The 14,123-nt window shown below is 40.9% G+C and overlaps 1 protein-coding gene across 1 annotated transcript in view; it reads right to left on the bottom strand.

Annotated features, from left to right (window-relative positions):
* Positions 1-343: 343 nt before the first annotated feature.
* GPC6 (glypican 6) overlaps positions 344-14,123 on the bottom strand; it is a 1,070,003-nt gene continuing 1,056,223 nt past the window's right edge. Inside the window, exons 8-9 of the mRNA XM_059902833.1 lie at positions 8,453-8,628; positions 344-4,747 (exon numbers count right to left, since the gene is read on the bottom strand). Coding sequence (XP_059758816.1) covers positions 4,545-4,747; positions 8,453-8,628 — 379 coding nt within the window. The 3' untranslated portion in view covers positions 344-4,544. The remainder of the gene's footprint in view (positions 4,748-8,452; positions 8,629-14,123) is intronic.

Here is a 14,123-nt window from a genome sequence, read left to right as displayed (position 1 = left end):
AGTCCTTTTACACATTATCTTAGTTTTTGACCTCATTTATAAAGTACTGACATCAGTCAAGCTACTAATTTATTTTAGAGAAGAAACCAACACAAAAGAAGAGAGGTATAGTACCTTCCATACATGTTTGGAAAGCTCTAAATGTTCTAAAGTTCTAAAAGTTCTTGATTTCAAAGGCCAAGTGCACTTAGGTGAGTGGTGCTGATTTAATCTATCGTTCTTTTTCTTTTCTTTTTTTAAAAAAATATTGCAGCTTCTAAAAAGTTCTCAAACAAAAATAATTCAATAGCTCTGAAATTTAGACTATGACAGTAATTAAGAAAATGCAGAAAGGGCACTGGTAGATTTTTAAAAACTATTTTAATACAAGATTAATAGCAATTTTCTATCCAAATCAGAAATGAAAAAAATCTTAACCCAAATAATATTCATTTGACAGTCACATAAAATTTTAGGTTTGATTGGTGCACACATTTGTCCTGCATATATGTTATGCATATGCACACAGAGACCTCACTACTACGCCATCTTGAGGTGTCTTTTCACAGAAGTACCTCATTACAAGGCAATGTCAAAGATTCCAGTACTTTTCAACTTTCACTGAGGCTCAAATTGCCCCATGCTAGGCTGAGTCCCGTGCTGTAGCAAACTGTGTTATAGCAAGGCTCCAGAATGCGTACAAATCAATACCCTCTTTGTAGAACTTGGCCTAAAACTAAACACTGGCTAATGTCTCCACCGAGGAGGAACACATTGCAAATTTGTAAGTTATGGTCTCCTTACTCTTCTGTTGGCAAAGCTAAAGTGCCCCTCCCCTCCCTTTTTTTTTTTTTTTTTTAAAGTTAGAAGTCAGATTTGTTAGTGACTGTAAGTAAATGAAAATGAGTTTGAATTTCTGCAAGTTTTGGATAAGTCAAAACTTGCATTTGCTAACCCTTCCACCTTTAATCAAACCACCTGGTAATTAGCCTTGCAAAGAGAAGTAGTAAAAGAATCACAACTCAGGAATTGCTAAGGTTTTACTCCTCCTTGGGGACTTTAGTTGGTGTTCAGTGTGTAGCCAAAACATGTACGTAATGGCTAAAGAATTAAAGTAGGCTAATGTCTGCAGCAGGGAATATAAATTAAATATCAGGCTTCTGCGTCCAATAATATTTTCAGTGTGTCTGATTTATAGAACGCTACTTTTATAATTCCTACTGCTTATCAATGAATAGTTGTGTTTTTCAGTGTAGACAAAGTAGTATTATCTATCTATCCCTTACAACTAAAGCAGGTAACACAAGATATTGATCTGGGTAAGTCACTGTAAGGGATTCAGACTGCTAGTGCAAATGTTCTATGATGGCTCTAATCAAAGTCCCGACTTGACCTTCATCCAAACGAGAGAAGGCTGTCGTGGCCGTCCCTCAACACAGAACCGGAAGTGGAGCTCAAACTCGTGAATTTGCAATCTATTCTTCTCTGCTAAAGACTTTAGCCTCTGTTTAGCTTTTGTTATAAGGTATACAAAGTATAATATACACCAATTACAGACGTGTATTTCTGTTAGAAAAATACATATTATAACTAAAGAACATGTAAATAGAGGCACTTCAATAAGCTAAGTGTTTGCAGTTATAAGCATCACCCAACGATTCCTAGCATCCGATTTCAGTGAGCCCATCCCTCTCTACTCATAACAGAGGTTATGATGTGATTACAGAATTTAGGGGACATCAAAGCAAATGAGGACAGGTCAGGAAAAATAATGGCGCATCGTTGCCTCCCCTATCACTACGCTAAAACGAGAGAAATTAATTTGGTGAGGGGAGGGGGAGATTCCAAAACACTTACTGAAATGGGTTAACTAGATCAAACTAATTCCCTTAGGGCACAAAAAATTCCCATGTGAAATTAGTCTGAAAATCATATGACATCGTAGGATGATGATAAAAACCAGGAAGTACAATTTGAATAATATTTTGACCACATCCATGCAGGTGACTAATACTGTGGCATCATTAACTGACAGTGGATTCAGTTCTCTGCCTGGCTTATATAGATCACTATAGCTCACCAATGTGAATAGTATCGTTAACGAAGGTGTTGAAACAGATGAAGCAGGCGTTTATATATTGTCTGTGTGGTTAGTGTTTATAGAACATGGGTTCACATTCATTAATGTGTATTCACATACATGCACAAAACCCTTTGGGGGTGAAAGTACAGGGAAAACAAGGCATTCTGATCTATTTCACAGAAAACAATGCAGATATATTTTAAAAAGGAAAGACTTGGAGCTTAAAGCTATAAAAACAAGTTATGACTCAAATATTTTGGAAAATCAAGATTGATTTAATTTGTATTGCACCTTAATTACTGGAGAAAGACAATACTGATTTCTGAACATACAACACAATGAGCAACATAAATGACTGGTCCTTCATAGAGATGTTTTATGTGTAACTGGTGATAGGAAGCCAAAGTTTGGCAGTGAAATGAATGGTTTTCTAGAATTATGTAATGCTGAATTAGATTGTATTAATTTCATAAAGATTTAAATGAAAAGATGCCACAAAATCTCTCAGAATCCTACATTCCGTATTTCGTTAGGCATACAATAGCAATAGATGCTTCTAAATACTTTGTTTTGCAAAAGTGCTCAAGTATACTTAATACTATTGTGCCGCATGTGTTCTACCTAAATGTGATGACTAAATCAATAACTAATTATAATTTTGATGAGTATGGAGATCGAAAAATACCATTGATATGTCATGACTGCCAATGGGTTGATTAACATGTGACTGGCGTACTATGGTGTCTTGAAACATTACTTTTCCCAACCCCAGATACATCATAAAAACCAAAAAACACATGGATAGCCAATGGTATTCATAAAGCCCCAGGTTAGTTTATTTTGCTTCTGCCAGGAGGAGCATAGTGCCTGACTTTGGCACACCTGGCGGATCAGTTAGGCTCCAAATCAACCTCTTGAATTAGGATATTTCTCCAAGTGCCAAGCAGGAATCCTAGGCTGAAGGCGTTGTACCGAAAGCAATGGTTCTGTGTGAATCACGTTCCTTGCGCATACGGTTTCCATGACCAGTAAAGTTCTGCACACCCACGGCTCTGCCCATGCGTTCGATACAGTCTGGAGCACCCAGGACAAAACATGCTCATGTGAGAAGGGTGTGCCCTGGCAAACTTTTAATAAATGGACGGTTAGATACGTAAAAAGTTCTCTTTCTTGATTCTTGGTGCTCACAGATCATTGAGGAATCCCTTCTCTGAGCAGCACAAAACAAGAAGAGCTGGTTGACAAAACATTTTCGTTACAAAGGTGTGTCAACCCTGAGCTTGGAATTAAGAAGTTAAAATCTGTGATTTATATATATATAGATATAAAAATAGATGATCATACTAAGACTAAAAAAGTGAAAGAAATCTCCATGTCAATACTATATATATATATTTTTTGTCTTGAGTTTTTTGTTGTTGTTGTGGGTTATTTTGTAAGAGAATGCCCTTGTGATGCAGAAACCAACTGACACAAAGCAAATAGTTAAAAATGAAAACTCACTTATGGATCGAATTGTTTATCGGTTCATTAAAGGAACTCTTCTTTTGGGAGGGTAATGAGCACGGGGCAGAAACATCTAATTCACGTCAAGCCTGTGGCTAAAGCAAAGCAATTGTATGGGTGAAGATTATTTTCATTTCAGACCCTTGAGGAGGATGAATTCATGAGGGTGTCCACTAGTAACTGGAGACGAAGGGAGAAATCTGTGCCAATTGGATACAGTGGTCAGACGTTAAGAGAATTAAGGAAAATGGTGCCATTACTGAAATTGAAATCGGGCAGGGTGAGAGAGAGGTGCTGAGTTGTAGCACATTTTACTCTCAGATTAAAGATAGAATTCTAAATTTCCTATCAGTACCTCTGAATCAGCTTGGCATTGTATGGTTAGCGTGCAAGACCTCCAAGACAACAGTGTATTTTCAGTACATTAAAAAAAATTTCAAACCTTCTCCACATAAGCATTTTGTAAACCTGATTTGTCACAGAAAAGCTCACACTGGGAGTTGGCTGGCAATGCCGAACTTACAACGTTAAAGCTCTTTTATTTTTCTCGTTTGCTTCTTTGTTGAAAATGCAGTTGTCTTGGGGTTTGGCCTGATTTTGCAAGGAAAATTATTTTCTTCCTATTTTTTTTAAATGGGGAAAAAAATTAAAAACTCACAACGTGAGATTCCTTCACTTCTGCAGCATAAAAGCAAATGAAGGTAAGAAAATCTCCTGGTACGAAAGATTGGAGTAAGAATTCTCTAGAATAAACAAGTTTCCCACAGATGATAGCTGAAGGAAAGAGGAAGCAGTCCAGTCTGGCACCCGGTGCTCTTTGGGAAAACAAAAAGGGAGGCATAGTGCAGTACTGCTCTCTTCTCATAGAAAACGGTAAGCGTTTGTGGCATGGTCCATTGTCCAGGAGTGTAAGAAAAGAAGTGAGTTGGCCGTCCAAATAGCTAAAATGCAGTTTCATCTGACCAAAATCCCAGGATTATCTGCACAGTCTCTGCCACGCCAGGGCGATGCAGACGAGAGACCCTGAGAGGAGGGAGCGTTCCGGGCGGGCTGCAGAAGAGTCGACTTCTCTCCTGTCAGGGTCCACTGCCGGGGCCTCTGTGGTGACAAACTCAAACTCCGTAGGACACACATCATCCATGCACCCACTGCCACTCCCCGAGCCGCTGGATTCATCACCTGGTGCGGACAGATCGAAAGGGAGAGTTAGACCCAGTCTAGCAAAGGGTGGGGCACACGTGAGATTTGGGCATGGAGGTGGCAGGGGCCATCTCCCCACCCAAGGGTCCCCCACCCCACTCCACCCCCATGGGTTTGTTTTTAATGGGCAGGTTTGTGATGCGTGGGTGGACTGTATCTAAATAGACATCTGAAACATAGTGCTTCATTTTAAATTTTTTTTTTTTGGCCGCAACGCGAGGCATGTGGGATCTTGGTTCCCCAACCAGGGATGGAACCCGTGCCCTGTGCAGTGGAAGTGCAGAGTCTTAACCACTGGACCGCCAGGGAAGTCCCTGAAACATAGTGTTAATAGAGACGTCCGTGTCTCTATTTCTGACCAAGCTGAACATATTTAATACGTAGCTCTTTACAGAAGAAAAGTTTGCCATTCCGCGCTCGAAACCAATGCCCAGCTGTCCACTTAGTATGGCATCGCCCTTGCCTGCCTCAAGTGCCTTCTGGGCCTTCTCTATTCCCACTTCTGACTGCTTGGTTCCTTCATGTTTCTTAGACGCTTTATCTCAGATCTGGGTCCAGTTAAGTCTCCATCCATTACTAGCTATGTGAAAGTACTTATCACCATTTGCAACTCTATTATTTACTTTCTTGTTCCCTCCATGAGAACGTATACTTTTTGGGGGAGAGCAGACACGTTGTGTATACTGCTCATTTCTGTATCCCCATTGGCTTTAATGGCCCCTGGCATATAGCAGGTTCACAATAAATACTTATTGGATAATTAAATATGCCTTGGGCAGTTTCTTCAACTTCTTTCAGTTTCCCCAACTCCATAGCTACTGACGATAACATTCACCTTGTTGAGGATACGTGAAAAGCCCCTGATAAAATGTGTGAGGGCACCAAACCCAGTGTGCGCGATGGTGCCTGACGGAAGAAATGTGGCTCCTACAGCAAAGACGACCTAGATTTTAACCTGCTGTCTTTTATTTAAATGAATTAGGGCAAGCCAGTTAGTCTCACTGGGCTCTGCGTGCTCACCTGTAAAAATGAGAATAATCATATCTATTTCACTGAATTGTTATAGGGTATAAGTGAGATAATGTTCCTAGCAGGGCTTAGGAAACGGTACACCTGGGAAGGACGTTTGCTATTTCCCCTCCTTGCTCAACGAGTTCATTCAATAGCTCTAAATGCCTCCCTGCTGGCCTGAAATGCTGATGTCCGTGTTGAGCTGCTCCGAAAGACTGGCACCACCTTGGCTGCTAGACGTTACTTAAGCAAAGCCTGGTAATGCAGGGACCTTCCAATGTCCCCCCAGTAAGCACGGCTCAACTCAGTGCAATTTTTTTTTAAATGTGACATCTAAATACCACATAAGATCACTTGAATACACTATACCAGGTTCTTAACATTTTCTCTAATTTATCTTTAGTGGCCTTGCAAGGGGGAAAATGCCCATTAATTAAATTCGGAGATATCACAGTTGCTAAGGGAATTATATTAAACACTGGTATTATGAACAAGAAGTAATATAACCTTTACAAAGATATTACTAAGGTGATTTAGAATATTAGAAATGTGGTAAGCAAATAATGACAAGAGAATCTAGTTGAGAAAAATAATGGCCCCATCTCTTTCTGAAAGGAATCACAAATGCAGGTATTTAAGGGGCGGTTTTTTTAAATGTCGAAAGCAATAAGGCTGATGACGACTGTAAGATGTGATAGTGGTTTATATGACAGACACTATCCTAATGTAGGAGGCCAAGTTCAGTGCTGGGGTTAGAGCAAAGTGATGGTCTTACGTGTTGCTGATTTTTATTTTCTTTTTAGGGGAAATGGAGCAAGGTCTCTCCTCGAGGACAGTCCCTAAGCTTTGCAGATTGGCATGTATACAACCTCTTTCGGTCAGAGAGGAGAGAGAACCAAGGCCAACATCAACTCATTCTTATGTATCTTGAATTATTTATTCCAATAGTCATTCTCTAGGTAATAAAGCATTTTATTATATTAGATAGAGAAGACAGAAAAGATAAACTGAGAGGAGTGAAGCTAAGGAATGAGCAGGGGAGAAGCAGCAAAGGCTAAAACCTCGTGTAATTTTCTCTTCTGAAGAGGGGAGGAGAGGTCTAGTAAAGAGGAAGAGAAATAATGGGAGGACTTGAGAAAGTTTACAGCAAGTCCATCGGGTTGGCAATGATCCTGCACTGAGAAAGAAAGGGGACAACTCAGTAGAATGATGGTTAAGACTCAGATGACTTCATGTCTTCCATCTGTAACTTGGTTCTTTCTATCTCATTAATTCAAGCACACAGCATCATCTTTTGCTTCAGTGACCACATTACAGAATCACTGGCAACTCCACATCTTAAGTTCAAGAAATCTTTTCCTGAGAACTCTCTCTAGAAGAATATATATATATATATATATATATAATATATATAATATATATATTACATATATATAATACATAAGAATATATATATTCTTCTAGAGAATATATTCTTTTATAATATATAAAACAACAAAACAAAAAAAACTTGCTTTTATGCATTTAGAAACCACTTAGACAAAACCCAAATATAGTTAGTTTCATTTGATGTGCATTCAGTAGTCTTTCAAATCACTTCTGATATTTTGTGATCTTTAATAAAATAGTCATGTGTAATGTTACTTCAGCATTTTACTATTTTTCTAAGGATTTCAGATACAAATGTCAGTGGGTCGTGTACGTGCATGACTGGAGAAGGAGGAAGAACTGATGCAGTTGATTCCATGGCACACGAGATATTATCTTAGCTCCTTTACACACAGCCTCAAATGAACCTCCCAACGATCCTTATTCAGGAATGCTTCTCATCCTATAGAAGAAGAACCTGAGGCTCAAGAGATAACTTGTTCAAGACCTCAGTTCTTGAGTGATACAACAGGGATTCCTTCCCAGTCTTGTCTGAGTGAGCAAGCTTGAGAATATTCTTCCCTTGGTGGTTGGGAGGAGGGACGGGAGTTTGAGGCAGAGACATACATGCTGATGGGGAAAGGAGAAGAGGAAAACATTACTTTGCTGCCTTATCATTAATGGATCAACTGGCAGACAAAACTCAGTTTTAGCTTTAGTATAGCTGAATGTCAGCCACTGAAACCATTCCTTAAGAGCAGTTATGATTTTAGTAGTATCCTAAGTTCTGCAGAGCAGAGCTCTCTGCCCCAAGGACTATAAATAGCTTTGCAGATGGGGTAAGAATGACACAAAAGAGCCAAGGTGCACACTGCTCTTAAAGAAAAATTACAGTAAACTTATTTACAAAACAGAAACAGACTCACAGACTTAGAGAAAGAACTTATGGTTATGGGGGGAAGGATGGGGGGAAGGGATAGTTAGGGAGATTGGGATTGACATGTACGCACTGCTATATTTAAGATGGATAACCAACAGGGACCTACTGTATAGCACAGGGAACTCTGCCCAATACTCTAATGACCTATATGGGAAAAGAATTTGAAAAAGAATAGATACATGTATATGTATAAGTGAATCACTTTGCTGTACACCTGAAACTAACAGCATTGTTAATCAACTATACTCCAATATAAAATAAAAATTTAAAAAAATTCTTTCTTTAAACAAAAGACAAATTATGGTATAATCTTCTATAATGGTTTTCACTCTGGAGGTTACAGGTGCTGGTAAAGGCGTTCTTACTCGTGTCCTGGAAGTTGACGTCATTGCCGTTATACGCGTTCTTCAGTTTGTTGGTCATCACACGGAGAGCCATGATCTGCTGCCTGATGAACGTGTCGGGCCGTGTGATGTCCACGTCCACCTCGGGGTTGTTGATCTGGTTGGTCAGCCCATCGTTCATGATCTCAGGCAAGTATCTGCCGGGCAGAGAGGGAGGACAGGGTAGGGTGAAGCAGGAGCGACCTCGAAACCAGGTTCTGCCACGTTGTTTCTAACAGTGAGCCCAAACGTTGGCAAAACTCGGGCTCGGTTCCTGGAAAAAAGGCCAAACGGTGAAAACAAGGCATACATCTTCCCAGAGGGAGATGTGGCAGTCCTCCTACTCTTCTCACAAGGCTCTTGCACCTTTGGCTTCTTTCCCATTTCTGGTGCCCCTTATTGGAACGTTGGAGCTCAGACTGCTACAGCAGCCTCAAATGGATTTCTTTGTCCTCGTCTTTCCATTCTAGCACAACCTGCACAAGCTGTCTGGTTAACCTTCATAAAATATTGCTTTCGTCATGTCACTCTTCTGTTTAAAACTTGATGATAGTAGCTAATGTTTATGGGGTGCTTACTAAATGCCAGGCACTGTGCTAAACACTTCACGCGCATTAAAAAATTTCAGTCTCCCAGCAAGTCTAGGAGGTAGGTACTATTTCAGCCCCGTTTGTATCACAGAAAACTGAGACTTAGTGAGGATAAGTAACTGTGCAAAGTCACAGAGCTAATGGGTCTAACTTCAGAGCCCACGTGCCCAAACACTGCACCATATTGCCTGGTTGATCAGAAACTACAATTCACACTTTACGGCTCAGCAATCCAAGCCCATCTCCACTTCCTGTCTACTTTCTTAGGCTGCAACACTCCCTTCAAGGTACCCTCCTTGCCTTATGGAATCTTCTCCCTGGATCCATCTTATCTTTGCCGGCAAAGAACTTTCCCATTCAAGTTTTAAATATCGTTAAAGACCCAGGTCAATCCTCACTTTCTCTTTGAGATGTTTTCCAGTTTTTAGAGATCTGCCCACTTTTTTGTAGGGCTTCCAAGTTCGGCAGGGCATTTTGGGCACTGCACAAAGTCATCTGCTGCGGGAGAGAGCTGGGGCTGAAATCCAGCCCGAGTGCCCGTGCAGGGCACCATCCACCAAAAGGGGTGCCGTTTTCTTTCCTTTTCCTTTCCTTTTCTTCTCTTTTGCGGGAATCTTTTTATTTTAGAAAATTTTAGCATGCACCAAAGTAGAGACAATAGTATACTAAACCTTCATATTCCCATCTGGGCATCCTTTTCTAATTCCTACAAAGGCGCTATGTTTGTCTGTGTCCCGGTAAGAAACACATGGCACACTCAAAGGAGCAATAAAGAGAGTTTAAAGAAGAGACTGTTTACAAAGGTGTGAACAGGGTTGAAGGAAACCAACCAATGTGGCAAAGAACCCTGGGGCTGGCAACAGCAGAAGGGCCAGAGGGGATGGAGCTGTTACCAGAATGCATGAGATCTGAAACCACGGAATGCAGCCAGAAGACACTGCAACTGCCAAACCAAGGCCCCTCAGGGAGGGAGCAGAGGGAGTGATACCCTGACCTCTCTAGTCCCTCCTTCTGACCTCTGGCTGGTGCCTCCCATTGGCTGAACCCAACTGGAAGCCAACAGGAAAGGATACCCAGGTGATGCAGTCTGTAGAGGTTCTCCTGCAGGGCACAGACCAAGGTGGAGGGGTGAAGAGTGGATCTCAAGGCGAGTCAGAACATCCAGGCCAAGCATCTGATAGGCTGGAGCAGCCCTGCCTAATTGCTATCATTATCATTCTTTTACAGCCTCTCTTAGTGTTGCTTGAAAGCCAAAAAAACTTCCCTTCCTCTATTTTGTCCTTCCTATTTACATTTTCTCATACAATATACTTATGCTTAAAATTCTTCCCCTTCCCGCAGGTTATTTTCCAATTTTCTGAAACCAAAGGCTCTATCCATCAGCCTCCAAAAGAAGAAATAGAAACACACAAAGAAACTTTTACATTTAAGCCATATTTCAGGTGTTGAAATCTTATGCATGATGTATTTGTGCATGAATGGGTTTACCATTTTATTTTATTTTGAATTGAAATTTTTTATACAGCAGGTTCTTATTATCTATTTTATACATATTAGTGTATATATGTTAATCCCAATCTCCCAATTCATCACACCACCACCGCCCCCCCCCCCACCGCTTTCCCCCCTTTGTGTCCATATGTTTGTTCTCTACATCTGTGTCTCTATTTCTGCCTTGCATGGTTTACCCATTTTGTTTATTTATTTAAAATTTATTTTTTTTATTTTTTTATTTTTGGCTGCATTGGATCTTCGTTGCTGCGCGTGGGCTTTTTCTAGTTGCGGAGAGCGGGGCTACTCTTCCTTGCGGTGCGCGGGCTTCTCATTGCGGTGGCTTCTCTTGTTGCTGAGCATGGGCTCTAGGTGTGCGGGCTTCCGTAGTTGTGGCTCGCGGGCTTAGTAGTGGTGGCTCACGGGCTCAGTAGCTGTGGCTCGCGGGCTCTAGAGCGCAGGCTCAGTAGTTGTTGTGCACAGGCTTAGTTGCTCCCTGGCATGTGGGATCTTCCCGGACCAGGGCTCGAACCCGTGTCCCCTGCATTGGCAGGCGGATTCTTAACCACAGCGCCACCAGGGAAGCCCAGTTTACCCATTTTAAATCAGAGGTCCCAGAATAAGCTCCATGTCTTCATCCATATCTTGAATAAAATTGACTTCGTGATGTATACTACATAATGAATAATAAAGCACACAGAGCGCACTGCAAATTCTTTTCCATAGAACTTCACAGTATTTACTGCCCTAAAAAATGTCCTAATTGAAATGAAATAGTCATGGAACTATATTTCTTTATTTTTGCACTAAAGCGTGATGTTTGTGTTGCCTTTTAATATATCTGGTATACCAATAAAATTCTGTTAGATTCTGAGATTGTCTTCCTGATATAAGAAGTTCTAAAATATGACATTGGATTGACTGTCATTGATATTCAATTATATGTGTCGGGCCGTGTGAGCTCTACCTAATCAGTAAAGCCCATCGGAATAAAAAATACAAGGGCAGTCCAGCCTTTGCTGGCACAGGAGCTGAGAGGGGCTGAAAGGTGCCCATGGGTTCTGGTGTTGCCCCTGGACCTTCTGGACAATGGTCCCTGCTGCTGTACCTATGCTGAGTCAGAGGAGGGCTTTGTTTCTTTCAGCCGCTGTGCGCACGGCACAGCTAGCCGAGACTCATTTATCAGAAGCTGACTGCGATAGCTTACATGGGAATGCCACCCTTGGGAGTCTGAGCACGCAGGAACAATACAAGACTGCCAAAGAAACCCAGCCTCAAACTGTGCCTGCTGATGTTCAGCTACTTACAATAAAACCAAGTAACAATGCACCCATGTCCTCAAGAACCTTTTCTCCTTTAGTGTATTCAAAGGGAAACTTTAGAAACAATATGGAAACTTAAACCGAAAAACACAGTTGAAAAAGAAAATGGCCATTTTGTCACTCCAGGGGTACATCCTGAGGCCAAATCTGTGGATGTCCAGAGTGCAGCCTGGGGGAATCAATGGAAGCCCAGTTCAGCACCAGCCCATTTATTTGTTGCCTCTCTTGTTTGATCTCTTTACATAACGCTCATATCCTGCAAGAATGGACGCATCTTTGAGCCCATAATATTCTCCCCTTTATTAGATTTTGCACCAGCTCTTTGGCTTGAGGGCATTCTATTTTTGCACCATCATAGTCTGGGAGACATGGAAAGGGAGGAGAATCTTGCTACAGAGAGTCCAGGTTCTGAGGCGGGCTGCACATTTACATGGGGCAGGGAGAACCCAGAAATGAGGACAAATTGGAGGGGTGTCACTGTTTGCCAATACCTCATGCTGTGGTGTGGAAAGTGAGTGGAATCCGGGAATAGTCAAGCATAGCTTCCCCATTTTGGTTACCTCCTATTTTGTAAGACCATGTGTAGGGTCTAAATCTTCAACAGTTTTGCAGAATTATTTATCTTCACATCTGCTATGGTCTGCACGTTTGTGTTCTCCCAAAATCTACATGTTGAAAACCTGATGCCCAAGGTGATAGTATTAGAAGGTAAGGCATTTGATCAAGAGGGCTCTGTGCTCATGACTGGGACTAGAACCTTTATAAAGGAGGCTGCACAGGGCTTCCCAGCCCCTTCTGCCTGGTGAGGATACAACGAGAAGCCTTCAACCCAGAAGGAGTCCTGGTGGAGGAGATTTCTGTGGAGCTTGCTATGAGTGATGAGTGACCGGGTCAGCTGAGCAGGCATTGCCGACACAGGGCACTACCATCAATGGGCTCAGAATCAATGGACCGTAGAGAAATTGGAACTCTTCTGCATGGCTAGAGGGAATGTAAAATGGTGCAGCGCTTTGGAAAACAGTATGGCAGTTCTTCAAAAAAGTAAAAATAGAATTATCATACGATCCAGCAATTCCACTTCTGGGTATATATCGAATAGAATTGGAAGCAAGGACTCAAACAGATATTTGTACACCCATGTTGACAGCAGCATTATTTACAACAGCCAGAAGGCGGAAGCAACCCAAGTATCTTCTGACAGATGAATGGATAAACAAATGTGGTCTATACATATAATAACTCAGCCTTAAAAAGGAAGGACATTCTGACACATGCTGACATCGATGAATCTTAAAGACATCATGCTAAGTGAAGTAAGCCGATCACAGAGGGATGTATGTTGTATAATTTCACTTATGTAAGGTACTTGAAATAGTCAAATTCATAGAGACAGAAAGTAGAATGGTGGTTGACGGGGGCTGGTGGGAGGGAGGTGTAGGGGGTTATTGTTAATGGGTGTAGAGTTTTAGTTAAGGAAGATAAAAATGTTTGCGGATGGATGGTGGTGATGATTGCACAACCATGTGAATGTACTTAATGCCACTCAACTGTACACTTAAAAAATGGCTGAAATGGTAAAATTTATGTTGTGTATGTTTTACCACAGTTTAAAAAAAATCTAAGTTTTAAGTACAGTTTTCTAAAGTTCTTAACGTATATTACTTTTTCCCTCTCCATTTTTTCCTGACTGCAAACTGGAATTTTCAAAACATACTGTGACTTTATGTTTTAAGTGGATTTATAAATTCTTGAAGACTTTTGAGCTGGAGTTGTCTGTGGCATTAGGTACTTCAAAGAGATGTGACACCAAGACATGGTCAAAGGCACAGAGGTTGACCCAGGGCACCTGAGATCTCTTTGGGACCCAGCAGTGTAATCATGGGCAAGTCACTTAGCTACTATATATATATACATATATATATATATATATATATATATATATATATATATATATATAGTATATAGAATTATATTGCTTATATAATTATTTTTATATTTATATGGATAATTCCTACCTTATTTGTTTCATAAGCTGCCATATTAAGTGAAAGTATATGAAAATGCTTGACAAGTATAATACACTATGCAATTGCAATGCATTCTTATAAAATTAAGTTGTGAACATGGCTCCCTCAAATGCCAGAGTGGTTTCCTAGGAGGGTTGACAGCAGCAGAATTGCGAGTTTTAAAGCCTGGATTCACGGACAGAAGAATGATTTGCTGTGGCTTTCTTTCCAGCTGGAAGATGCG

Source organism: Balaenoptera ricei, chromosome 18, assembly GCF_028023285.1.
Source record: "Balaenoptera ricei isolate mBalRic1 chromosome 18, mBalRic1.hap2, whole genome shotgun sequence".
Lineage (NCBI taxonomy): Eukaryota > Metazoa > Chordata > Mammalia > Artiodactyla > Balaenopteridae > Balaenoptera > Balaenoptera ricei.
This window is presented reverse-complemented; position numbering and strand designations above follow the sequence as displayed.